Raw genomic sequence first — 27,735 nt, forward strand, 5'->3', positions numbered from 1 at the left:
TTCAAAATAACTCAATTCTGGCGGCAGTGACAGTCCCCCCGTTGGGACTTGGCTAAGTCACTGGAAGAAAACCTTTAACCAGAACTTATTAAAATAATGAAAACTAGATTTTGTGTTTGTGGCTTTTCTCTCCTTAAATGGTTACTTGTGCTTTCAAATTTTCCATCATAGACCAGCCATTGTAACGACTGTTCTGGTCTTGCTCCTTGGCTTACAGAAATGGAAAAAAAAAAAAAAAATCGGCTCCCTCTGGCAACAGCATCATTCTTTGGAAGCCTGTGCTGAACTTCTGGTTCTCATTCTGTCTTTCTGCTGCTTTCACCATCAATGTTACACAAGAAAGATGGCATGCCTATAATATCCTCTATGAAAGACCCCTCCTGAGCTGCTTTGCAGTGATTGGAACAAGCAATTTTTATTTGACAGTTTTCAAACACCTCCACACATGATCTGATGGGCCTTGTTACCGTTCCAGCCTCAAGTACGTCCAGAGAGACGGAGTCCAGTCCCTGGAAAGATTTCATCTCATTTCCTCTCCACTCTTTCTGCCAAAAGCTCCTCTAAAGTCCAGTTCAAATGCATCCTCCTCTCAGCAGCTGTCTCCATTGTGCTTTATCAAATCACTGTATGGTGCCTAGCATATTGAACACACACAACACTCTGCATGGCCATGAGTTCTAGTTTGGTTTGCGTTCAAAGTGGTAGAATTGCCGTGAAAGTGTAAGGTTTATGCCAAAAGGCCAGTTTGGAATTTTGTTCTTTTTCATTAACTGATAGCTTTCATTAGGCTGATGCTAAAACGTGGCTGTGATATTCAATGCCACCTGAATTCAATTTAACTTACTGACCTCCTGTAAGGTCCCAGCTCTAAAATCAGTGCCTGGGTTATAAAATTGGTAGAAGACAGCTCGCACCTTCCAAAAGCTCATAATCCATTAGGGCATGTGTGCTTAATCACAACTGGTAAAAATGTGATATGATAAACTGCTGTGTTTGTGGGATGAACAAGGGGCTTTGAAAGCAACTTTTCCATATTTTCTAATGAATGATCAAGATCTCACCATATGAAGAAAAGAAAACGATGGCTCCTCCAGGTAAATGGAATGACACAAGCACACCATTATTGAGCTTGTGGAGACCATTTAAATACTAGATCATGGAAAGTGGACTTAAAACCATTGTCAAGTTTGTGCTTGTAAGTTTGTTTTATATTGTGTCATATTTTCTTGGAATACTAGTAAATATACTTTCAAATAAGTAAACACTATGGCTGCTATTTCCATAATATTGAACTTTTCTAAATACGGAGGGTGCCCTAAAAATGTATACACATTTTAAGAAATGAAAAAAAAAAAAACTATTAAAATTGTAATACTCAATATGTACCGATAACAAAAGATGAATGAATACAAGTCACGTTTGACTTCTGCAATTACAAGAGGTGCTCAAAGTGGTTACCATCAGTATCCAGACACTTTTGATTTCAGCGAACTACTGCTTGACCAACGTTGACCAAAGTGTCCACTGGTATACATTTTTTGGCACCCCCAGTATACAGCAAGATTGTTTTTTTTAATCCATAAAATTATCCCTCAGAAACAAGGGAATCCATTCAATCAGGACCTCACAAAACCTCTCAAAGTACAGGAAGCTTTCTCTCCTTAGTTTTGAAAAACAAAAGTGTTATTTTGAAAAGATATGGTTAACCTCAAACAATCTCAATCAATGCTAGTTTTTTTTTTTTTTTTAAAGAAATGATAAAAAGAGGGGTGAGAAAATTTTACAAGGATAAAGTATTTTTTCTACATCCTAAAAGTGACAAGTGTTGAATGCTGGAAGTCTTTCAAGAAGACATGTAAAAATCACTGATCATCTTAAAAAGGAAAACACTAAATCACTGTTTTATGGATAGGTGGGATGGAGGGAAAATGACCTAATGTTATCAGAGTTGGTACTTGCAACTTCAGAAAAGATTTCTAATGAAAACATCGTAAGTTGATTCAAAAGTCTTACATATTAGTAACAATGTAGATGGATGTAAAAATGATGTGTTAGGTGACTGATTTTATTAATGATGAAAACTAGATGTCAAAATTTATGTAAATAGTTTGAGTAAAATTGTTTTATGAAGTGAGAAAGTGGAAACCAGTGTTTCTAAATTAATGGTTTATAAAATATATAATTTTATATGAATGCATAATTACATTAATAAAGTAAGTAAAATAAGTAGCTGCCTAACTTTATAATCTATAGCCCTAAAAAGTTGCATAGGAAAGTTAGCGAAAACACATTAATAAATAGTAGCTTACCTCATATTTTGGGTTGTCTAATTTTCAAGCAAATTTTATTGCATTGCCTTGTATACCTTGTTAATGGTGGTCAATATTATAACAAACAGAAACTTCTGTTTTACAAAAAGTAAAAGTAACTAAAATGAACACAAATTTAAAAATAAAAACAAGATTCATAATAATTCCTAGTATCAGGCAAATTATGTATTAAATAAAGCCATGATACCAAAACATTTTCTGATCTCTTGTTTATAGAGAACAAACATTAAAGAAAAAAAAGAAGTTATTCTACTTCTGCATTATTTAAATAATGTGAGGTCAGTCAGCCCAGATAGTTCTTTGTGTATAAAATTTAGTAGATTAAATATCATTAACATTAAGGTGATGCAGTGAAAACGACATGAAATATACCTGCTTACATACCATGGGTAGTTGATATATTATAGATGTGTCGGGCAGCATTAGGGGTTCACTTCCAGGTTGGCCTGCCTAACTTGATCTGAAAATGCAGTGATTTTTCAGCTTCAGAATACATACCTCTAAGTAGTCTGTGGAGCAGTTTATGTGAAGTTCCAATTCAAAGCCTAAAAATGTGTAATTCACAGTGTTGCCAGTTGTCGCTTGGATGGTCCAGTTGCAACGCTGATTGACAGAATAGGGACTTGGATAATGGATACTCTCTAAGATGCCATAGGTTTGATTCACAATCATCACGTTCTTACACGCTGGAAAAAATAACCATGACTGTTAAGAACCACTGTCATATAATCATAATTGCTCCAAGATGTGTGTGAGATTTTCCTTTAAGAAAACATCGAGATTATATGTGTGTGTGTGTGTGTGTGTGTGTGTGTGTGTGTGTGTGTGTGTGTGGTACAGCATTTTTACAGTGAAAGGGTCTCCATTTAGAACAAATGTAAAATAATACTTAAGTGAATTCATCAACTTTAAAGTGTCATGAAAATTGCCTATGTTAAAATGGGCATCAAATTCTTGTGCGGTGGTAGAGAGCAACACAGCTTAGCACTCCTCAGAGATCAGCTGAATTTCTTTGCTTTGAGAAATGGATTAAACGTTCTGTGCTTCTGTTTTCCTAACTTTAACATTTGGAAGTGACAGCCAATCCTGACCTTTAAATTCAACAGTTTAAAAACACGAAGTTTTATGTGAATGCTAAAAAGGAATAACAACATGGCTTTGTTGAATTCAAAAGTCAGCATGAAATTCACAATAAAGGCTCCGTTATTCCTATAGTTAGTCATCAGGAAGTAACAAATGAATAGAGGGAATGTAAACGATTTGAAGAAGGAATGGAAGACTAAGTATGGCTAGTCCTGGGGGTCCGGTCCGTGCCACGTGCGTGCTGCCAGACCTAACGACCTGAACAAGGCAGGCACATGCCTTTTCTCAAGTCTCTCTCATATGGTCGGTATGATGTGCAATAAAAGAAAAAGAAAAAGGCATGTTCTATTCTCTGAAGAATGTGGTTCATAACTGCATTTCTACTACCACGTTACTTCATGGCAGGTGGCTGAAACACCATTTATAAACTTCAGTTTGGAAAAGTATACATTTGTGGCTCTTCAAAAAATTCCTTTGCTGGAGAATGGGAATACTCAAACTATTTCTCTTTGAAGGTTCTTAGGTCACATTTTTGTCCACAGAGGATTTCTAAAGAATAACTTTGTTACTGTAGATGCCTGCAAGAAGTTACACGTGTTAGGCAGACAGGTATCCTGTGCCTCAATGATGACAAAACAAGGTAGAGAAAAATTCATTCCATTAAAACCATATGGACTATTCTCAGTGCTCAGAAATTATACTATCTGTAAACCTTCAGTTTCAAATGGCAAATTATATGAGAAATCTCACCGCTTAGCTCTGATTTTACTTTTAAGAACCTATACCCCATGTACATTAAGTGACTCCTTCAATGTTCTGAAATTGTGAGAGAAAAATCAAGTATCACAGGAATAAAAAGAAAAGGATGGGACCTTCTTCAGTAAGGATTCTGACTGTAACCAAGAAACAAATTATCACAGCAATAATAAAATGAGAGAGATGCTTATGTGCTCAACCAAACTTATATATCCCTGATAGAATTTGAGAGAGCTTTTCATACACTAATGATGTATTTCTGAAGAACAAAGCTATCTTATCATTAAAACTCAGTATTCAAAACTCTCTGATTGTGCCGCTGTGGGTTCCGTGCGCTGCCATGAGCGGCCAGCGGTCGGCAAGGAGGAAGAAGGCGGGGAGGGGAAGCTACCTAGAATTCAGCCTAACACCAATATAAGTGAATGGGAATCTTCAAATTCATACCTAAGCAAGGTTAAATATTAATTCTCTCAACTAATCCAAAGGGACATTATATGTTCAGATTATGATTTTGTGACTTTCAAATCCATTTTTAGGCAATTGTGTCAAAATTATAGATAAATTTAGATTTCAAGGGGCAAGGAACAGCACTTTCAAAAACACAAGTAATGTTTATTAAATAGCAGAAATTCAAGGAAACCTTGTTTTCTTGAATGCCCATTTTGAAACTCTAGAAAGTATCTAATTCTAGAGCTAGAAAGAAGCTTTTGCTTTTTTGCAATCACCTAATTTAATCTTTTTTAAGAGAAAAATAAAATCATGGAATCCCAGGGAAGAAAATTGACCTACAAGGATTTGGGGGTAGAACAAACCCTTGGGTCCCTGGACTTTCTGTTTAATACTCTTTTAATTCCACCAGGTTGCCTCATGGGAAAGCAGATTTTAAAATGGCATGTCTATAAAGACCAGATTTTTCCACAGTAAAGAATGTGCCTAGCCCACGTAGGATTCACAAGGACCATAATTTCCCTTAATAAAATTAAGTTACCTTCTGCATTATAAGACAGAAAAATAGTGTGGGAGATAACTATGTACAATGGAATAATGTCTAATTAGAAGGTCGTAATGTTTGATACAAATGAAAACCCACTAGCTATTAACCCGTGACACTGATCTTTAGCTGAATTGCAACTATCTCAGCATGTTAAACACTCTTCTGAGTTCCTATAGCTTACCACATGCTTTAGTCATATGATAAATGTAATGCATAAACATTTCTCCTTCAAACTGAGTTAATTTTTTCTCAAAAGAAGGTGAGATTTATTTTAATGATTCAAACAAATGGGTTATATACTTTCTGTAGTTTGTTTCATTCATCAAAGATCAAAGACCCATGACAGGCACTGAGCAGCCAGGATGCCCACTTACTCTGCTGGTATTTGGCCAGGAAGCCACTTCCTTGTTGACCTTCATCTGTCCGCAGTTTTAAAAGCATGCTGTCTCCACTCGAACGAATGAGAGGCGGTTTCTCACTCCCACAAAGCTGAGTTAGCAGGTGAGAACTGGTGCTCGGGCCATCATATACCTTTAATAAAACATTTTAAATGGGTTTTATAATCAGATGATTATGGCTATAAACATTATGTAAAGACCTCAGGAATACTTCAGAAGTGGGGAAGAAATACATATATGACATAACATATGAATAGCCCTGGATCAAAATATCTTTAAAAATTATATTTAAGTGTCCATAAACTAGAGCCATGAACTTGGGCCATTCAACCATGGCTGTATATAACAGTAAGGGTTTGAACCCAGGCTGAAATCTGAGAATTGAAAATGAAAGACTAATACATGTTTTTGAAACCGTAGCTGTTATCAGTAGTCCTCTTTGCCTTTTTATTTCACTGCTTATACTTTATGACACTTTAATACATTTTTCATTTAGATTGCTTTTTAATGGACAAAGCAGAATTGCTGGTGCTGTAAAAAGCCCTATTTGGATGACTTTAATTATCTTCTCTAATTCCTCCATATAGTTTTCTCAATTGTTATGTTTCACTTCATAGGCAGAAAGTACATAGATACTAATTATGATAAATCTCATAATACTTTTCAGCAGGCTCTTAACCACATTTTAATAGTCCATATTCAATAGATTTTAAATACTTAGTGTATTAAGTCAATCAGTACTACACACTATTGTTAGAAGGCTACCACGTTCATCAAATTCTCTTTCAATTTTTAATTCTGTTTGAAATGTTTATGTGGATATTTAAGCAAAATGTTCCCCTTCCCCAAATCTCAAAAATAAATAAATAAATGAATGAATGAATAAATGCATCCATGCACGTTGGGGGAGGTAGGAGCCGGGGATGATATAGCTGAGACTTCATACATACAGCCAGATAATCTAAAGTGCAGTTTGGGTGATGCTCCAAGTGAAAATCTTCAAATTCCAGTTCAAACGGGCTGCCCTGGCTGGATTTCAGCCACCAATAACACTCAGAACTGTGGTAGTAGGGCATGGGGTAGTTGGGAGACGTGAACGTGCCAGTGGAAGTGGTGAGATTGCCCCCACAACCTATAGGAGAAAGAGATGGAATGACGCATATCGTTTCCTTTCCAGGACAACTGAATCTTCTTGTCTATATCAGGCTGTTGCTCCCATTTAAACCAAGTTGTGAAATAACTACATCCCCAGAGAACAACTAGCCTAGAATCCTAATTCATGTCGGTGTACTTTCCTCTTCCTAATCAAGACGACCAGCTTGATAAAATATACCAGGGAGCCAGAACATTTTCCCTTACCTTACCCTTCAAAAACAAAAGGCAGCTTTTAACTCAGAAATATTTATAATGTTGAAGTTGACTACAAATAGTAATCACAAAACACACCGGAAAAAAAAAATGGATAAGAGTATAGCAGTCCGAGAACCAAGAAACCAATCCAGCTGGACTCTCCAATCCAATCAAAGGTAGCTCTGTGACACTTACCTGTTAATGATCCATCCCAGTAAGCTGAGAATCCAGACCTTGACTCCAAAGAGTCACTTTTAAATTGTAACCACAGTTTGTTACTGTGAGAGATGATTCTTGGAGGTAGAGTTGAGCCACAGTATTCTCCCAGAGATGGTGAAGTTTCATAACCTCCATCTCTGTGACAAAATACAGATATCGACATTCATTAGGTATTGACAACACTACTGTATAAATATTTAACATTATTTGAACTTTGAGATCACAGATTAGTTTATATCAATTAACGTCTCTCAAAAATACTCTAAAAAACACAATTTCAAGTTTTGAATTTATTCAATAGTATTTGAATGACTTAATTAAAAAAATAACATCATTTATAGATGGCATGACATTTTTTATAACCAATTGCAAACTGAGATAAAGTGTTTAATCTTCTCTCTTTCAAATGAAGTGTCTATTAAACATGTTAAAGAACACCAGATAAAGAAACCATAATTATTAATAGTGTAAACAAATGTTGCTTAATTTTACAGAGAAAACTTAAATGTTTTCCTTCTAATTTGAAACTTTTCAAAATTTAATATGTCATACATGACATATTTAGCAAAATCTAAAAAACTTCTTTCCCCAAGAACTTTGGGGGTCTTAAGTCTAGTTTATAAACTGGAGCTTTTACATGCCAAACAAACAAACAAACAAATAAATAAACAAACAGTATTCACTCGACATACTGTTAATCATTAAAGCCTAATGATTAATTGCTGTAAATTAAGAAAAGTATATTATTTTAGCATGATATGATACAACTGTGATTTATTATTTTAGTACCTTACTTTATATTATAGAATAAAATGTACTATAAAATAGTGTAAGAGTCCAGGCTTTTGAAATGCCACATAAACAATTTAACACAGATGCACACCAAACTGATTAGGTAAATTTAACTCAATAAAATGATCTGGGTAGATTTCAATAGATAAGTCAACTTACCTTTAGTGCAAATATAATTTTTAAACACATTCTTTCAAAGTAGCAAAGAATTGAAAAAATGCTTTGCACTGAAATTCACAAGCCTAGACTTTTCTTATTTGAACACAAAAGACTTTGTGAAAAACTTAAGATAAGGTTGCTATCTTAGCATCATTTTGTGATATAATCAGACAGCAAACAAGCCTAAAATTTAAACTGTTTTTACATAAAGAAAGTACATATTCAACAATAGCAAATATCTAATTTCAGAGTGGTAGTACATTTGTTTATTCTGCTCAAATAAAATCTGGAGTTTATTTTCAAATACTCCCAGTAAAAGAATCGCTTCAAAATAACCACTGACTCTTACGCAATTTTATAGTTTTCTTCTGTTAAGTCAGGGTCCAAATGACAAACTTCACCCTGTACAAGAAAGAGTGCAACAGGGAGCCTTACAGAGAATTTCCGTATTTTTCCTTAACCTTTCCAGGAAAGATTATGAATGAAAGTGAATAATGAAAAAGACTGAGATAAAACGAAGGTGCTTACTTGATGGCCACAAAATCCATACATTTTCCACCAAAGGCCTCCTCCAAGGAGAAATTTGTGAAGTGCAGTGCAATCTGTTGGCTGGTTCCTACCGTGATCCGATAAATGCAATTCCAATTGTCGGGGTAATTATTGGGGTAGTTTGGAGAAGTGAAGGTCCCAGATAATTCTGTATAGTCTATTAAGCATACTGTGAAAATAAATAGACCACAAGGGGAAAGAAAAGAAAATATTACGCTACATTTATAAGACATTCAGTAATATACGCTTGGTTAATTTGTACCAATGTACTTGATTGTCAACAGGCCATTCTGGTATGTTCAAAGAATGATTTCATTTCAAAACAAAGGTTTTGAAATCTCAAAAGCGAAGTTAATTATTAATAGCAAACTTACGCTAAGTAGTGGAAATTTGTTATATATATATTGTAAGTGAACAACTTTTTATGTTCTCAAAAGTACTGTATTTTTTTCTAATTCATGGAAATTAACATAAATATTACAAATGTGGCTCCACTACAGAAATCATAGAGGGGGCCTAGAGATAATTCAGTTCTGTTCTCCTTTTCATAAACTTCCTTTAAAATGGTTTGCACCAAAGCATGTATTTATGAGAAATGGCAAAGCAGTTACCTCCACCAAGCAGTAACCAGTAGGATATGAGACCCAGGGATCAGAGTGGCCTTACACCAATGCCCAGCTCAAACACTGACAAGCTGTGCAAACTTGGACAAGTTACTTAACCTCTCTGAGCCTCATCTCTAAAATGGAGATAACTATCTTTCAGTGTACATGTGAGGCTTAGAGACAATGCAATTATAGGGCTTGCTTGGCACATAGTATGTGCTCAAAACATGGTAGTAATCATCATTATGTTTCAAAATAGAAAAGTGTAAAAGAAGCAGAGCATAAATTATGAGGAATAAATTAGATCATTCACATAAAACATTTAGGTAGTACTTGGACAATTTTATGTCCTAAACAAATATTAACTGTTCTACTTGAAGAGTTTGAGCTTTACCTGTCCAGTCCTTCAGACTCTGTATTTGCTAACCAACCCAGTCAATCTCCTATGCCCTCCAAATCTGAGATATTTTCCAAAGAAAATCTGGTTTCAAGGCCTTTGAAATGTATCTTCGTTTGTATCTAGTAAAAACACAAATCTGTCCAGGAATAGACACACATCTCCAACTAAGAGGTTTTGGGGGAGAATAAACTATTGCATTTAATCATTAGTAAAAAAAGAAAATGAGGATGTTTAAGTATTCTATTTCCCCAGTTGCTGCTGTATAATCATATTTAGAAATAAAAGAGGAACCACTGGTATTGAGAGCCCAGAGATGCATAAAAAATATTACAGGTTCTACTACCTATGTACAGCCCTTGAGATTCGCATATTTAACTTTATAGAGAGAAAATATTCACCAAATATTTGGTTTACTCTATTTGTCATATACTTTCCTATATTTTTCTATGGTCTGCCAAGATATTTCTTCAAGGGGGAAGAAAGGAAGGAAGGAAAGAGGGAAGGAAGGAAGGAGGATAGGAAGGAAGGGAGGATGGAAGGCAGGAAGGAAAGAAGGAAGGAAGGAGACAGGTAGAAGACGGAGGGAGGGAGAGGGACAGAGAGAGAGAAGTGAAGGTAGAGGTGGTAAATTATTTCAGACCCAGTAATGAGCATTAATTACTGAGATAAAAATTCATGGATCACATGGACATTAAATGAAGGCTGTGACCCAGTCTCCCTGAGCTTACAGAACTGACAGATTCATTGACCATCCTCACATTCAGATAGCTTTAGCCAGTAAATCAAATATCTAGAGCAATTATCTATTCTTGTCACTTGTTCTTAAAGAGATAATGTTCCTTGCTTACCCACTCGACTCCCAGAGGGGAAATTTAATTACATCGAATATTTCTAATGCAACTTGCAAGTCTGTAGGAAGATGGTATGTATAACCAGGTTCTCACGTAAAGGAACACAATTTAATAAAAATTTTGAGAAGTAATGATGAGTAATTTCCCTGAACCTTATCCATATATAAGTCATTATTGCAGCATAATGGTGGTTTTTTGTTAATCCATACTGAAATGTTGATTTACATATCAAGCTTCTTTTTTGTTACTGTCACAAAGGTAAACACAGCTCCTAATGTATTCAAATAATCTTCACACGGTTCATTTTGTCTGAAATGCTTTATCTAACAACCTCGCCTCCTTCCCCAGCACAGTCTTTAACAAATAAACTCTTACCTGTCATCTAAGGTCAAATTCAAATAACACTTCCTCTATGAAGACTTTCCCCATCAAGTAGAATTAAATTACCTGTGCTCAGTAAAACTTTACGCAAATAGCAATTTAAGCCCCAAACATACTTTATTGTGATTGTTCTTATATGAGTATATGTTCTCTAAAGGCATTGAACAACAAATAGGACCTTTGTTAACTTTCACTTACCATAGTAGCGGCCCAGATCGCATCTAATAAATACTTGTTTAAATTATATTACATAATGCATGGAAAACTGAGAAGGGTTGGACAAGTATCTAATTTCCCCCCCCCCTCTGCCCCATCTTGTTACCCCCTCCACTTTTCTTACCTCATTTTTCCTCTCCTTCCTATCCTCCCTCCTGAATAGGATGAGATTCTTGAATATTTTATAAGGTCTATTAAATCAAAATTATAGAAATCTCTGCTTCCAGCCATGAGAAGTAACTAGTACTAGACTCCATAACAACAACAACAATAAAAATAATATAATTCTACCTGCCCTCATTTTTATGCAATTTTAGCTATACCTTTTAATTCTATTTATATTATAAACTCCACCTTACTATTATTTTTTGCTTTGAATCATTAGCTAATCAAATTATGACATAGTCATACAATGGAAGGCTACTGGTCAATAAAAAGAAAATGCTTATAAATAGAACTATATAAACAAATTCTAGAAGCATTATGCTGAGTGAAAGAAGCCAGCCATAAAAGAGTGTTCCCACTCATATTTGCCTTTTGAACAGGCAAAACTAATCAATAGTGACAAGAATAAGGTCTGCAGCTGTTGAGATGGCAGATGTGGAGCGATCAATGAAAGGAGCGCAAGGATGCTTTCTGGGATGATAAAAGTGTACTATATTTTGAATGGAGTAGTGATTACATGGGGATATACATTTGTTAAAACTACAAATTAATTTTACTATATGAAATTACAAAGTAAAAATCTGTTATATTAAAAGTTTGAAAGTTCTGTGCAAAAACAGGTTGAGTTCTCTGAAGGAAATCCAATTAATAATTCAGATACCAAATAAATAAAATTAAAATAGAAAAATAAAAAATATTTTGCAGGTATACATGTTATAAATATTAATAGATATTTCATATTAAATTTTGATTGTAATTTTATAAGATTCACATATTTAATTTTATAGAGAGAAAAACAATGGCTCTCTGAACTTAATGTGTCTATTTCTTGAAAGGCTGGTAACTGTTCTTATCTAACACTGAAGTCTGTACAATGTTCATGTTTTCTTCCCTTGACATAAATGGCTCTTCGTAGAATAAAATTAATATAGAGAAATATTTCTGGTAGGCTTTGGTTTCCTCTTCTGCTTTGCAATAAAGCACAAATAATTAAAATTGAATATATTCCCATAAAAGGATATTCATGTATTGCCATAATTCTTACTGCATCGATACAAAATGCAAACATAAAAATGCCTTTGTTTTTATCTTATGCTGCCAAAGGAAAACTCATATCCAGTGGCAGTTTACCTTTTATGATGCTCTAACAATATTTACAAAGAGGTAAAGGAAAAAAGTACATTTCTTCCATCCACTGTATTCAATTGAACTCGCAACAGAAAAGCACATCTCTGAAGACCAAAGACAACTCTTGATAGGCCTCACATATCTTTCTTTCTGACCAACTTCAAAAAAAAAAAAAGTTAAGAAAGAAAAGAGAAATTATACAGAGGTCCTCTGTGGACTATTATAAAATATCAAAACTCTCTCTTTCTAAAACTCATGATGTATCTTTGCCTCCACTAGTCATTTTCAAATAAGTTTTAGTAACATAGCATTCAGCTCATTATCAAAGGAGAAAAATCTGAAACATGGATAATCCTGCAACCCACAAAGCAGTGATGATATATCAGTCCCATACGATCTGGGTGACAGAAATAGAATCAAATGATCCTGTGGATTTGAGAAGGTATCTATTAGGGAGACCCTAGACTGTGGGTGACTGCCGCGCCATACCTCCCTGCTTTGCCTTATGCGATAATGTATGTGATTATCCAATTATATTAGCAAGCAATCTATAGGCGATGCTTTCTAAAATCATTTATGAGATGTTTTATGTCTGCGGGAATCCATATGATTCATTATGTGTTAATTAATAGTTATACCAGGAACCGTCATCAGCTTCTATTGGCAGCCTTGGTTTAACATTCTTCAAAGTGAAGACTTGAGGAAAGGTAGAATTATCTAACATTTTGCTCTACAATTTGCTGCTAGGCGGTCACAGTCACAGCTTTTTGTGTTTCCTCACAGATGACCAATTCAAAGAACATGAAAATAAGCTAATTCACTAACGCAACTATGGTAAAATTGTACTTGGATATCAGTCATTACATTTTAAACTATCATGCTTTATAGGTACTATGTAATGTTCACAAAGAATGTCTTATTTTATCTTCTCCAACTATGTGAAACAGCCACTTATAACCTTCACTTTTTAGAGCGGTACGTGTGGATGAGAGATCTGAGACTCCCGGAGGTTAAGTTCTATAAAATCACTTAGTCTGGACATGCCAAAGAGAAAATTCGCGCCCAAGCCCTCCGTTTGCAAAACCTGTGCTCTTTAACGATCCCTGGTTTCTCTCTGCAAGAAATGTCAATTTAGAAATGAAAGTGAGTAGAAGGTAGGAATATCTACTAGATGTCCTTGTTTTTTACCATTTTCTTTCTAAGGACTAAGAAATATAATACATTATATAAATCTGAACTGGGAAGTGCTGGGGTACCCATATAAACAAAAATATGAGAAAATACTAAACAGTAAGAAAGTAAATCTTTAAAAGATGAAAAGACTTACTAAGAAACCCTTTTCAGAGGGAAACTATCTGAGTATCTCCTAGCAGAAAATCCAGAATTCAAGGTGGATAGAAAGAACCAGAGATTCTTCCAAGTTAATACCCAAGCGGGAACCAGAACCAAGTTTCACTTTCAGCCTGTCTTGCACCATATCATGGGAAGGACTCTCTACCATGAGCAGTTCAAATCCAATCCACCATTTCATTTCAGCTGTAATTATACAGCAATTTACGTGCTAAGAGTTGACTTTCAGAGTCTCTGAGGAACTGCAAAGATTCGTTAGAATCACCTATTTGAATCAGAATTTCTGGGTAGGACCCCAATACCTGAATTTGTAACAAGAAAATCCTACCCCAAGTTTCTTATGAACAGTAGACTTTGGGAAAACTGCTCTACTGGATTTAAGTTCTAAAACAGATACAAAAACTGTCTCTGTTTCTTCTACAGAAACCCTCTTTCACCCTTCTTGTAATCATTCCTTGACTTCTAACTTTTAGGTGCCCTATCTAGCTCAGTCCGAGATGACAGATGAGAAACAGACACACACTGGGGAGTCGGTGGGAACTCTGAGCTGGGAGTGAGGAGACTGGGAAAGCTCACTAGGGTCCACTTTTAACCCTATACTGATGTGGTTCTGAAACTTCCTGTCCATTTCCCCCAGGCAACTGTAAAGCTCTCTCTTGACAGAAAATACGAAAAGTCCACCACGTTTCTACTATATAGCTCTGAAATGAATGTTAGCAGCCACAAAATGACAGTTCATCTAGAGCATTTCCAATGGTTAAGCTAGACATAATAAGACAAATGGATTGGATGTTGGGGCTGGATTTGGGGGTTTGTCTGCTAAACCAACTAGCTGTGTATTCTTGGGACGATGAATTCAATTCTGGACTTCAATTTCCTTCCTTTAAAAAACAAGATAATTGCACTAGATTAGTGTTTCAAACTTTCTGACGCACCATAAAAAACCCAATTTATATCAATCACACGTATACAGAAATATTGCAGTTTTCATAAACACCAAACTTTGTATGATAAACCCTGATACTTACTATTCTATTCATTACTTTTAACAAATGCAAGTTTGTTCAATGCAAATTCATACCTAATAAATTTCATAACCCACTAATGAGTCATGAATGTTGCAATGCTGAAAACACTAAATTAGATGTTATACGGGTTTTCTTTTATTGTTAAAATAGAAAATGCATCAAGTACATTTCTCTATTTCTTATACTTTTAAAGTTCCCTCTTGGTAGGATTATATTAATGTATATGCAGCAGATGTTAATAGAATATAAAATTACAGCTTTAAATTAGTAAAGTTAACTAATTGATTAAATTTGTAAGAACAAACTCCTACCCCAAGTTTATGAACAGTAGAGTTTGGGAACACTACTCTACTGGATTTCATTTACAAATTAGGTAAATAAAGTTAAGCAATCTCACAGAATTGAAATGTTTCATACTTTAAATGAGCAAACACTTAAAACCTTGTCTTATGATCAGTTATGAAGAAAATCTCAAGAGTTTCTACCCACAAACATTTTACTCGTTAGTTTTTTGCTTTTATTTTCTCCACGCACATCTGGATGAAGACAGAAACAGTGATGAGGGAGGAAGTCAAAGTAATGACCAGAAGCCAATCTCTCTCCTCCCAAACACATACTTAGAGGCTGACATCATAGCCCCATGGCATGTACTACAGATGGAAAAGTAACTGGATTCAAGTCAGGAAATTTAATCTTTATCAGATGAAGACAGGAAAGACTTCAGCAGAGAAATTCACACCTGTTGTGCCAAGTAACTAGAATCAAGAAGCAAATACTTTCATTGTCGCTTGGAAAGTAACTTCTGCTAGAGCAATAAATAAAATAGAATGAGGGCCAACTAGTGAGCTTCCACTGATGTTTTTCCCTGATACTGTTTTATACTGCAGACAGTCTAAAAAATAAGATGACAGCTGAACAAAAAAGCATCCTAACACCTCCCTCTTTCCAGGTGGGAGCTCAGTTGGCCTCAGCCTGCCTGGAGGGTTTGCCCACTGCCTGGCTGTCACCAGCCTAACCGTGCAGCAGTCTCCTGAGCCCAGTCCTTCCCTGAGCAGTCCTGCAGGGAGGGGCCATCTCCACAGTAGATGAGAGCCCGTCACTCACGTCCTGATTGATGGGAAACTGAGACACGCCCCAAAATGGTAAGCTAAGGGTGCCATATGGCTTCCTGGGTCCAATTATCTGATGGCTATTTAGAATATTTGACTGTGTTAGTCAGAACGATGAGTTCATCCAGCAAAAAAAGCAGGCACACAGTGACCAGTCAGCTTGTCCAAGGAGTGGAAAGCAAACACTCTCTGGGTTTTCAGTCCTGTCTGGAACCAACAGAGGCCAAAGAAATGATCGCCACACCGGGAGGCAGACTGTGGAGTTTTTGAGTTAGCACGCCAGGATCCCCTTCTTTCATCGCTTGTCTTTTCTTCTGTTCTTTTCCTTTATCAGTTTCCTTTTCTGTCCAGCTTGCTTCTCTCCTTTTTCTCGACTTACTTGTCTTTTATCTATATCTTACCTTTCTGAATTTTTTTTAAATTAAAATTTAACTTTAACATCTTCTCTGCCAGATTATTTCGATTGCTCTTGGTTCTTACTGCACCAGCTATTGCCTTACAAGCTAGCGTGGTATTAGCAGCGCTGTTTTAGTCATTACAGAGCTATGTCTTACTTTGCAAATTGTTACAAAGATTTATATTATATTTTATGGAGAGCCTGCCTGTATCGTATATCAGCTAAAATACAGCTAGTTTATTCATGCAGCAAATTAAACTTGTGTTCTTACAGTTGATTAGAGCCGAAAGACATCTCAAAGATCATCAAATCCAATCTTTTAATTTTACAGATGAGAAAATGAGAGTACAGAGAGTTCAAGTGACTGGTTCTAATCCTAATCTAATATTCAGTGTTATTCAGGCCAAATATATGAAGCAGAGAAAACTACAGAAGTATGGAAAATTGTGTGCACACTAAAATTTGTTGAAAATCCCATTTTGGTCACTGGATGTTAACCTCGTGAACAAAGTCCCATGACTCTGTCAGTCGTGGAACACAACCGACTGTAATTGCTGGGGATTCAATTTCCCGTGTGGTTGAGCTGGATAATGAACTGTCTCCTAGAGAAGGTCCCACCGGAGAGAAAGGTGTGTAATTCTCTCACACTTAGGATTCTGGAGAAATCTAAAGCCCTGCTATCAAAACACAGAACTTGGACTATTGCAGAGAACAGTAGTTTTGCCTGAAATGAATAGTGGTGGGCCGGCCCGGTGGCTAGGCAGTTGGAGCTCCATGCTCCTAACTCCAAAGGCTGCCGGTTCGATTCCCACATGGGCCAGTGGGCTCTCAACTACAAGGTTGCTGGTTCGACTCCTCGACTCCCGCAAGGGATGGTGGGCAGCGCCCCCTGCAACTAAGATTGAACTCGGCACCTTGAGCTGAGCTGCCACTGAGCTCCCGGATGGCTCAGTTGGTTGGAACATGTCCTCTCAACCACAGGGTTGCTGGTTCGACTCCCACAAGGGATGGTGGGCTGTGACCCCTGCAACTAACAATGGCAACTAGACCTGGAGCTGAGCTGCATCCTCCACAACTAAGATTGAAAGGACAACAACTTGACTTGGGGAAAATAAAAAGCCCTGGAAATACACACTGTTCCCCAATAAAGTCCTGTTAAAATAAATAAATAAATAATAACAAATGTTTGGCATTAAAAAAAAAAAAGAAGAAAAGAAAAGTTGTGGTGAGCCACACAGAGGAGAAATCAATGAGAAACTGGGTAGCGATCCTGAGTGGGAGATTTTAAAAAAATATTTATTTATTTATTTATTCATTTATTCATTTATTTATTTATTTATTTATTGGAGCGGGGGCTTTAAAGGAGTACCCAGTGATCTCTGGACACACGACTGTGTCAGAGAGCACTTCCGGACACAGGAAAAGCTCCCAGTACTTTCTGAAGAGAGTGTCAGTGAATCGCACCTTGCCTCCAGGGTAACGCGGAGGCTGTGAAATGCCTGGGAAGTTCATGTGTCTACTATAAATCTACCCTAGATCGACAGCATTTCAGTCCATTCAGTGTTTTTCAAAAGAAAACCCATATTCTTCAAAATGGTACCCATCCCAGGTGGGAACATAAGCCTAAAGAAACATGACTCTCTCATAAGTCCCAGAGGCTTTGGGTCTGGAGCATCTCCGTTTACCAACAACCCCAAAGACTCTCCTTGCAAAGGATGTTTGTTTCCTTATGCTGCATTTGCAAAGAGCAAAGCAATGATGAAAATGAAATAACAGGAAAAATACAACGAAAGGAATAAATGCTAAAAAGGTGCAATTTCATTAAGTCAAATACAGAAATGTATATTCTCCCAAGAAAACTTCTATTTTCCGCCACAGAATCCCATGTAGTAGCCAATTTTTCTTATCTGCTGTTGCCCTTTTTCTAATTTCTTAAAATAAGCATTCTGTCTCTTTGGTAGAAGAGATAATATTTTGGTAAAGTTTAAACTCACAGGAAAGTTGTCAGAACTAGCTCCTGAATTCCTTTCCCGCAGATTTATTACATACTTGTATGCTGCCCCATTGCCCTCTCTCTCGCACTTCCTCCCTCTGACTTGCTCACTCCCTTATTCTCTGAACCACTTGAAAGTAATTTGAAGACATCGCATGCTTTTACCCCCGGAAACATCAGTGTCTAGTTCCTAAGACCAAAAACATTCTCTTATAAAACCACTATACAATTATCAAAATTTAGAAAATTTAACATTGATAACAATAGCCTTGTTCAATCGTTACTCTATTATGAACAAGGGAAGCACTTATGTCCCTGGACTTCTTTTTAATACAGCTTTCAATGGGTGACACAGGTTGGGGGATGACGTATTCTCACAAGACTACTTTGTAATGGAGTAAATGAAACCAAGTATGCAAATGCTGTTTTGTTACCTGCCGATGCATTTGTTGCTTCGTAGTCTATTAAAAAGCCTTCATAAGCGAGGTCAGAGTCAGCCACAAACACAAGCATTAATGAGTTGCTACTACTGGTAAGAGAAGGCGGGATTGATTTCCCACAATACCTATTTGAAACCAAGAAAGAACACAGGTTTAAATACTTTTAGTACACTTGAAATGATGTACCAAAATTAGGACATGTAGATAATAATAATATCCTCTATGAACCTTTAAAAGCAAATATATTTCAGGCACAAACATGTATCAAGTTGCTGAAGGTCATCCTATTCATGAATACTTTCCTGAAACGGTTTTATGTGTGCACCTAGCTGTGGGACTTGTCATATACAAGAAGTTTAATGTAATCAGCAATTACAATCTATACTAGGTTGCTATATAGCATATTAATGACCTTATTAATAGAAATGGAATAAACTTAGACAACAAAGGGAAACGTATCATAAAACTCAGAGAGCACAGACTCTAGAGTCAGCTCTATCACTTAGAGGCATTATGACCTTGGGTTGGGCAGACTCAGTTTGCCCATCTCTAAAGTGGGACTGATGATAGTACCTACATCATAGAGTAGTTTTGAGAATTTTATGAGTTAATATACTGTGTTTAAAGAGCTAAGACCACTGCCTAGAAAAGTAAGCCCTACATAGATAGAATGTATTATCTTTAAAAAGCTGGCCTATGCAGAGGCAAGAGTTTGATTACAAAGTCATGTCAAGTCTTTGCTGAATAAAAGTAATTTTGTTCAGAAATACTATTCTAATAATACTAAAAGCGGAGTGGTGATAAACGACATTATGCCATGAGCTTTTTTTCTAAAGAAATACCTGTAAGAAAGAGTGACTAGAATATAGAAATCTCAAATCAAAGCACATTTGGTAAAATTAACCAAATGGAATGATGGGGGGCAAAATAGAAACCAAAATAAGAGAAAGCATCGAATATGGTAAACTGATAATTTCTGAAGAAGAAAAAGAAAAAAAAAATGGTGTGCAATACCATTTCAGTTTAAAATAGATTTGATATCTTGATTAAAATAAAGACAGGTGACTTAATTAATATTTTAAATGTGTCTGTATATGCCCATGTCTGCCAAATTAGGCAAGATCATTATTGCAGTTTACGTCATTCAGCAAAAACTATGTATTTTGCAGGATTATGTGTCAAGTACCATAAAAAATAAAAGGAAAAGAAGAAAGTTTTAGAATAAAAGATTAAAACAAATAAGAACAAAATATGAAAAGGGAGAATAAAAGGAGGAGAAAAAAGTTTAAGAAAATATGAATGAAGGGAAAATGTTTATAAATGGATGAGAAAAAAAGAAATGCAAGAAAAAGAAATAAAAAAGATATCAGGCGCTTTCCATTTCCAACAAATATGTAATAACAGGGGCCGGATGTAAATTTACACCTGAAACCACTAAAAATCTGGTCAAAATATACAAAACAATGGCTTTCAAGACACTGGATATCTAGCAGTGAAGGGTGATGACTCTTCAGAGATGGGAAGCAAGTGACATTAAAAGCAAAACTGGAAAATGATCAAACGGTTTCCAAGTCACTTAACTGCATCCTAAAACAAGCTCAAAAATACTTATAGGAATACAATAACAACCAGTATACGAAACCGCAAAATTGAAAATGTTGGGCGTTCTATCAAATTTTACCAGGGATGAAAAGGAAGAAAGTATAACCCATAATTGGAAGAAAAACTGATCAATGAAAACATGGCAAAAAATGCCAAAGATGACTGAATTAGCAATCAAAGACATTAAAATACTTATAACTGCATCCTACAGATTTAGGAAGCTAGAGGAAAAAAATAGTGTGTAAAGTAGAGATGGAAGATATAAAATATGGGCCAAATTAAACTTCTAGAAATGAAAACAACAATGTCTAAGATGAAAAAATATACTTGGTAGGACTAATAGTAGAACTGACATTACAGAACAGATAAGGGTACTTGAATACACAGTGATAGAAACTTTCCAAAATGAAACGCACAGAGAACAAAGACTCAAAATCAAATGAACAGTTTCTGTGAGCTGTGGGACAATATCAAATGCCCTAAGATACAAGTAATCAGAGTCCCCAAATGGGAAGGGGAGACAGAATTTCAAGTATTTCAAGAAGTAATGGCCAAAAATGTTTCAAATTTGATAAAATTAGAAGTTCTGAGATCCAAGAAGCTCATAAAAACATTATGCTGACTGATAAAAAATAAAAGGGTACATACAGTATGCTTCTATTTTTATACAATTCCAGAATATGAAAACTAATTTATAATGATAGAAAGCAGGTTATTGATCTCTTGGGGATGGGGACGCGGGGCTGAAGTGAAGAACTATCACAGGTAGGAAGAAGGTTGGGGGGCAATGGATGTGTGCATTACCTTAGTTTTAGGGATGTCTTTGTGGGTGGACACGTATGTCCAGACTTAATTATGAAAGTTCAATACTACAGGGCAGTCATGTAGGAAAGATCATTGAGAAGCATGTTGATCTCACCTGGTTTTTATAACACTACGGTGGATTTTACCATCCTTCACTGAAGCAAGAAAATTTCTGTGTTAAAAAAAACACCCAAAACTAAATAATCTCACCTCCCAAGAAATGTCTCAGAACCAGTGTCATAAATGTCCAGATAGTCACTTGTGCAATTGTAATGAAACTCCAGATGAAATCTCCTGAATATCAACTTAATCAGGAAGCCAGGTTGCACTAATATATGCCAGGTACAGTTAACACCATGGGGGTAGATATTTGGATGGCCAGGACTTTGAATGATTCCTGTGGGTTCTGTAAGACTTTTTCCACATGCTGTTAAAATAAAAATAGTAATTATTAGAACAAGTAACCAAGCTACCTGAAATACAAAATAAAATAATCTGGTCATAGCCTCTTAAAAACTCAAAAAGAAAAATCTTCCTTATATGCCACTTCAGAAAATCTAGTTTTTGTTTTATTAATAGACATTAATTAACTGTTGATGTGTGCTGATTAAAAATATACACATTTTGCCTTTGAGTGTACTTAAAAATTTTTACAGTGTAGGTGACTACTGTGTAGACAAATTCTTCATAATAATTTATTTCCATTGTTCACTTATTCTGACGTAAACCCAAGAGGGAATCAATCACTTACCCAAATCTGCAGTACTGAACTTCGCCATGAAACCACGATTTTCAGTGGAGGAACTTTTCACAAATATGACATGAAGAAAATTGTACACAGATGTTATAAATGAAGGTATGTCTGTGCCACAATATTTTTTATTTTCAATAGAACCCAAAATGGAACTGCTACCAACCTAAGTAAAAAAGATATATTCAAATTTATTTTTGTTAGATACTTATTTTGGAAGACTACTTCAAGAATGATTATCTCTGAAATGTTTTTATTAATATAGTAAAAGCCAATTTCACAACATTTTTGTCACCTCAAAAGAAACTCCACGCCCATTAGCCATCGCTCCTTATTCCCCTCAAAACCCCAGCCCCAGGCAGCCACCAATTTACTTTCTCTGTCTATAGATTGCCTATTCGGCATTTCAAATAGATGGAGTCTACGATACGTGGTCTCTTGTGACTAGCTTCTTTCACTTAGCATAATGATTTCAAGGTTCATCCATGTTTAGCATGTGTCATTACTTCATCCCTTTTTAATGCCATGTAATATTCCATTGTATGACTATATCACATTCCATTAATTCATTCATCAGTTGATGGACACTTAGATTGTTTATACTTTTTGGCTATTATGAATAATAATTGTAGTCACTCAGGTACACATTTTTGTGTGGACATGTATTTTTATTTCTCCTGGGTATATACCTGGGGGTGGAATTGCTGGTTCAAATGATAACTCCATATTTAACTTTTTGAGGAACTGCCAACTCTTTCCCAAAGCATCTGTACCATATTATATGCTCACCAGCAGTGTACAAATATAAAAGTGCTCCAATTTCTCCACATCCTTGGCAACACTTGTTATCATCTGTCTTCTATAACAGCTATCCTAGTGGGTGTGAAGCACTGTCTCACGTGGTTTGATATGCATGTCCCTGATGATTAGTGATGCCGAGCATCTTTTCATGTGCTAGTTGACCACTTGCATATCCTCAAAGATATATTCAGACTCTGACCATTTTTAAAATTAGGCTATCTTTAATTTTGATGAAGTCCAATTTTCTTATTTTTTCTTTTGTTGTTTATGTTGTTTGTGTCATACGTAAGAAGGCTTTGCCTAATCTTCTAAGAGTTCATGGTTTTCACTTCCATATTTAGGTCTATGATCCATTCTGAGTTAATTTTTGTGAAGGGTGTAAGGCAGGGGTCCAGTTTCATCATTTTGCATGTAGATATTCTGCAGCATTTGTTGAAAATGCTATTTTTTTCCCATTAAAATGTCTTGTTACCCTTTTCAAAAATCAACTGGCCACAAATGTATGGATTTATTTTGGGATTTTCAATTCTGTTCCATATTTTTCTCTTTTCTCGAATAGCACACTTCTTGATTACAGTAACTTTGTTCTAAATTTTGAAATCAATAAGTATGAGTCCTTTAACTTTGTTCTTCTTTTTCAAGAATACTCTGATTCCCTTTCATTTCCATATGAATTTTACAACCAGCTAGTGAATTTCTGCAAAAATGCCAGTTGGGATTTTGATATGGATTGAACTGACTCTTTAGATAAATTTGGGGAGTACTGCCATCTTAACAACATTAAGTCTTCTAACCCATGAACATAAGATGTCTTTCCATTTTTTTTAAGTCTTTAATATCCTTCAAGATGTTTTGCAGTTTTCAGAGTATAAGTTATACATGTCTTTTTAAAGATTATTCCTCAATGTTTATTCATTTTTACGCTATTATAAATAGAATTGTTTCCTTGATTTAATTTTCCAGTTGTTCATTGCTAGTGTATAGAAAAAGAAATGACTTTCGTATTTTGATCTTGTATCCTGCAACTTGATGAATTTATTAGTTCTAATAGTTTATGTGTGTGTGGGTGTATCTATACTCCTTTGATTTTTCTATATACAAAATCACATTATCTGTGAACAGAGATAGTTTTACTCCTTCCTTTTCATTCTGGATGCATTTTACTTCCTTTCATTACTTAATTGCCCTAGCTATAATTTCCACTATAATATTGAATAGAAGTGGCGAGAACAGATGTCTTTTTACTGACGACTTAGTGTTCATTAGTAAAAATTATGTAGGTATGGGTTTTTTACAGATACCCTTTATCAGATTAAAGAAGTTCCCTTCTATTCTTAGTTTGTGGTGTAGTTTTATCATGAAAAGGTATTGGACTTGGTCAAGTTCAACATCTATTGAGGTAATGATGTGGTTTAAAAAAAATTCATTTCCATTAACTGATTTTTGGATGTCTAGCAATCTGGCATTCCGGAGAAAAATCCCACTTGATCTTGGTGTATAATCCTCTTTATATCCTGCTGGATTAAGTTAGCTAGTATTTTGTTGAGGATTTTTATATCTATATTTGTAACAGATAATAGTCTGTACAAACCAGTCTTGTTTCATGTAACCGATTTGAAGATAGCATAGCATAATATTTTTAATCATATACAACCAAATACAAATATTCAGAGGTGTTTCACTCTTACCTCAATATAATCTGTATCACAGTGGACAGAACTTCCAATTTCAAAGGCAGTGAAGTTGAGAAGAACTACTTGGCTTTGGGGCTGGTGGATAGTCCACCTGCAGGTCCTTTCTCCTGGATACACGTTAGGATAAAAGGGGGAACGAATGACCCCTTCTCCAGTTAAGTCACCTCCACAAGCTGTAGATATGAAAGTGATAGAAGTGTTTGTCCAGAGAGAAATGATCCTTGCCCTCAACTTTATTGTAAAGTCTAGTTATGCACAAGGATATAATGGAATGTGACATTACGATTAGAATACTTTCCTTGCCACTCGAGAACATAAAATGACTAACTTATTTCCAGAAATTAAAATGTTACAATCAGGAAGTTAGACATTTCAAAACTAAGGCATATGTTTTCTTACCGACTTGATAATCAGCTGTGAAACTAGCTCTTACAACAGAAGCATCCATTGTAAGCCTGATCCAAATACTATTGGTAATGGATTTAATATTAGAGAGAGTTTCATTGCCACAGACTTTTCCAAGTAAGGTTGTATCATCTCGAACCTAAACAGAAAAATAAAATAGATCTGTAATCTTAATCAACAAAATTACCTTGGCGGTGGTGGCATTATTTGGAGATAAGAAAAATGGCAGATTGAAAATGAGTCATAATCTAATTTGGATTACACATTTTTAGCACAATGCAGTGATACTAAGTATTGATAACAAAATCTTAAGCCAAAAAGCATTAGAATTTTTTAAATGTTTTCTTAATGATTTCCACAATCTCAAAGAGGAAATAAATGTACAGTGATGGACTATTTAAAAAACAATAAAATGTGAGAAGACTGCGTATTAAAATATGCAAGATTAAGCCACATCTGTAATCAAAGGAAGTCATAGACTAAACTGCTTTCATTACTGAAAGAAAAACAGAATGCACAGTAAAAAAAAAAAAAAGAAAGAAAGAAAGAAAGAAACTCTAAGGAGTCAACTTAAAAATTAGAAAAAAAGTATTTAAATAAGGAATAACAAAGTAAAAATAAAAGCAAACCCTAACAAATAAAATACAAAAGAAAGTAGAATTGATGAATACACTCAAGAACTTTTTCAAGGAAGGTTGGGGGGTGGGGGTATAGAAGATGTATCTTTGGCAATAATGATAAAAGAAAATAAGCACAAATACACAAAATTAAAAATGACAAAGATGGTACAAATACAGATACTGAGGAATTTGTTTAATATGATAATTGTACGTACATCTCTATGCTAATATTGTTGAATGTTTGAAATGGTTATTTCCAGAAAACATAAAAATTACTAAAATTATCTCAACGAGAAGAAAAATAAAATTTGAATAGACAATAAGCCATAGATAAAATTGAAAACATTATCAAAAAATTACTTCCCCATAAAAAAATTCCCAGAAGATATTCTACCTGGTAAGTTATTTTAAACTTTTAAGGAACAAATAATTCCCATATATAATTTGTTCTAAGATACCCTCAAACATGGAACGATTCCCAACTAATTTTTCTCAGAACCACCTTACCAAATCCCAACATAGAGAATACAAATGAAAACAATGGATTAATCTCACCTATTAAGAAAGATACGAAAATCCAAAACGCATGTCTAGAGAAGTGACTTCACTCCATTGTTAGGCTTATATACCCAATGCGATATGAGAATAAGAGTAATGCAAGGATTGTTTAAAATGACAAATTACAAGTAAAGCTCATCAATAGATCCAGTAAGATAAACTATATATCTCCATAGATGTCAGAAAGTTTGTTAACATTCCTATTTATTAGAAATAAAAGTCTTAGAAAATTAGGAGCAAAAGAGTTTTTTTGTTTTATTTTGTTTTTTTCATATAATAAAGAGCGTTTGTTTTCACCAACAGTCTGTCTTATAGTGGCCACGAGCACAGTCCATGGAGTCACACAGGCCTAGATTCAATTCCCATCTCTGTCCCAAACCTCCTCACTTAATAACTTTGACAAGTTATTAAATCCAAGCCTAGCTCAAGACACTGTAGAAGCAAATAAATGACTCCAGAGAGTGAATTCCTTATAAAAATGCCTACAAATAGAAAAGGTGGACTACAGAACAGCTATGATTCCTGACACGAGATGTTTCTCACCAAAACCAGGAATTTGTCCATGGATATGCTCATACATGCCACTCCCTCAGGTAGAATTATTTTGGAAGATCTAGCCATCCAAATATGAATTCATCTTCTCAGTGAACGTTATCAAGGCATCGGTAATGCCCGGGGCTGTCCTGGTGACAGCACTGCGAGAGGGTCACCGCTCACAAGGGACTTCCAACAAGAAAGCATGCTTTTTTAAAAAAAAACATGAATGTCACGTTTGCGAAAGTGCTGGGTACTGTATTATTACTTGACACGATGGTTCTCAATAAATATCAAAATTAGGCACTTCGGAAATCTGTGAAGGCATATTTTTTGCTTTGTTTTACTTATTAACACAATGGTGCCAGGGTACTATTGACATTTAGTGACTGGGGACCCAGAGTTAGTCACCATTTCAGAAAATTTGTCACTGACCTACACAGCCATGTCCGCCTGTGTTTGTACTGGGACATTCATAGTAATTCAGGGAGCCAACAACTTACTGCTTTGCTTGTCTCCAAGGGCAGCTTCCCCAGGTTTTTAACATACTGAAATAAATTTATTTAAAAAATGTTTTTCTCCTAAATTGTACACTTACAACTTTATGTATTTTTATCTCATGTATGTTGTGAGGTTATGTCATCTATGAATTTCATTTCAGAAAAGTGAAAGGGTGATATAAAAAGGTCTTAAAGTGAGGAGAACTCTTGACTTAACCCAAAACGCTGAACTCACACAGGGGATTATGGACTATTTCTTAGCGGAAATGAGTTTCAAGCGGAGATTGAAAGGATTATCCAGGCTCAGGGAAATGGCCAGTAAAGGGAAGATTTTAAAAGCATAATACGCAGAGCTGGTGGTGACATGTAAGGCAGTTACTCCTGTCTCCGACTGGTGGGAGTATACATTTCTGGAAAACAATCTGCCAATATGTATCAGGAAACTTCAAAGTGTTCATAGTTTTGGATTCTGACACTCCACGACTAACACTCCAGCGTAAGGAAATCATTCAAGATAGAGGCAAAGACACCCGAGAATCCACATCAAAGTACGCTATATAATAACAGGAATTGAAAATATTCCCAATAGCTAATAATAGGAGGGTGATTAAATAAATATGGGACAGCCATATGATAGTATCACGCAGACATTAAAAATCACATGCCTCCCCACTGACTCACACCGAAACAGTTCCTTTCTATGAGCTGTAACATAAATTTTTCACATACTATCATAAAGTTATGCTGAATGTGACTAACCAAATAGCTCATCT

The 27,735-nt window shown here is 35.4% G+C and overlaps 1 protein-coding gene across 1 annotated transcript in view; it reads right to left on the bottom strand.

Moving 5' to 3' along the window:
- Window positions 1-27,735, bottom strand: part of CUBN (cubilin) — a 237,059-nt gene that overhangs the window by 169,642 nt on the left and 39,682 nt on the right. The window contains 10 exon segments of the mRNA XM_033100508.1: window positions 2,829-3,016; window positions 5,538-5,694; window positions 6,512-6,693; window positions 7,107-7,267; window positions 8,610-8,799; window positions 18,688-18,818; window positions 21,310-21,526; window positions 21,851-22,016; window positions 24,340-24,518; window positions 24,745-24,889. Of these exon segments, the coding sequence (XP_032956399.1) occupies window positions 2,829-3,016; window positions 5,538-5,694; window positions 6,512-6,693; window positions 7,107-7,267; window positions 8,610-8,799; window positions 18,688-18,818; window positions 21,310-21,526; window positions 21,851-22,016; window positions 24,340-24,518; window positions 24,745-24,889 (1,716 nt within the window).

The sequence above is a fragment of the Rhinolophus ferrumequinum genome (assembly GCF_004115265.2).
Source record: "Rhinolophus ferrumequinum isolate MPI-CBG mRhiFer1 chromosome 5 unlocalized genomic scaffold, mRhiFer1_v1.p scaffold_110_arrow_ctg1, whole genome shotgun sequence".
Taxonomy (NCBI): Eukaryota; Metazoa; Chordata; class Mammalia; order Chiroptera; family Rhinolophidae; genus Rhinolophus; species Rhinolophus ferrumequinum.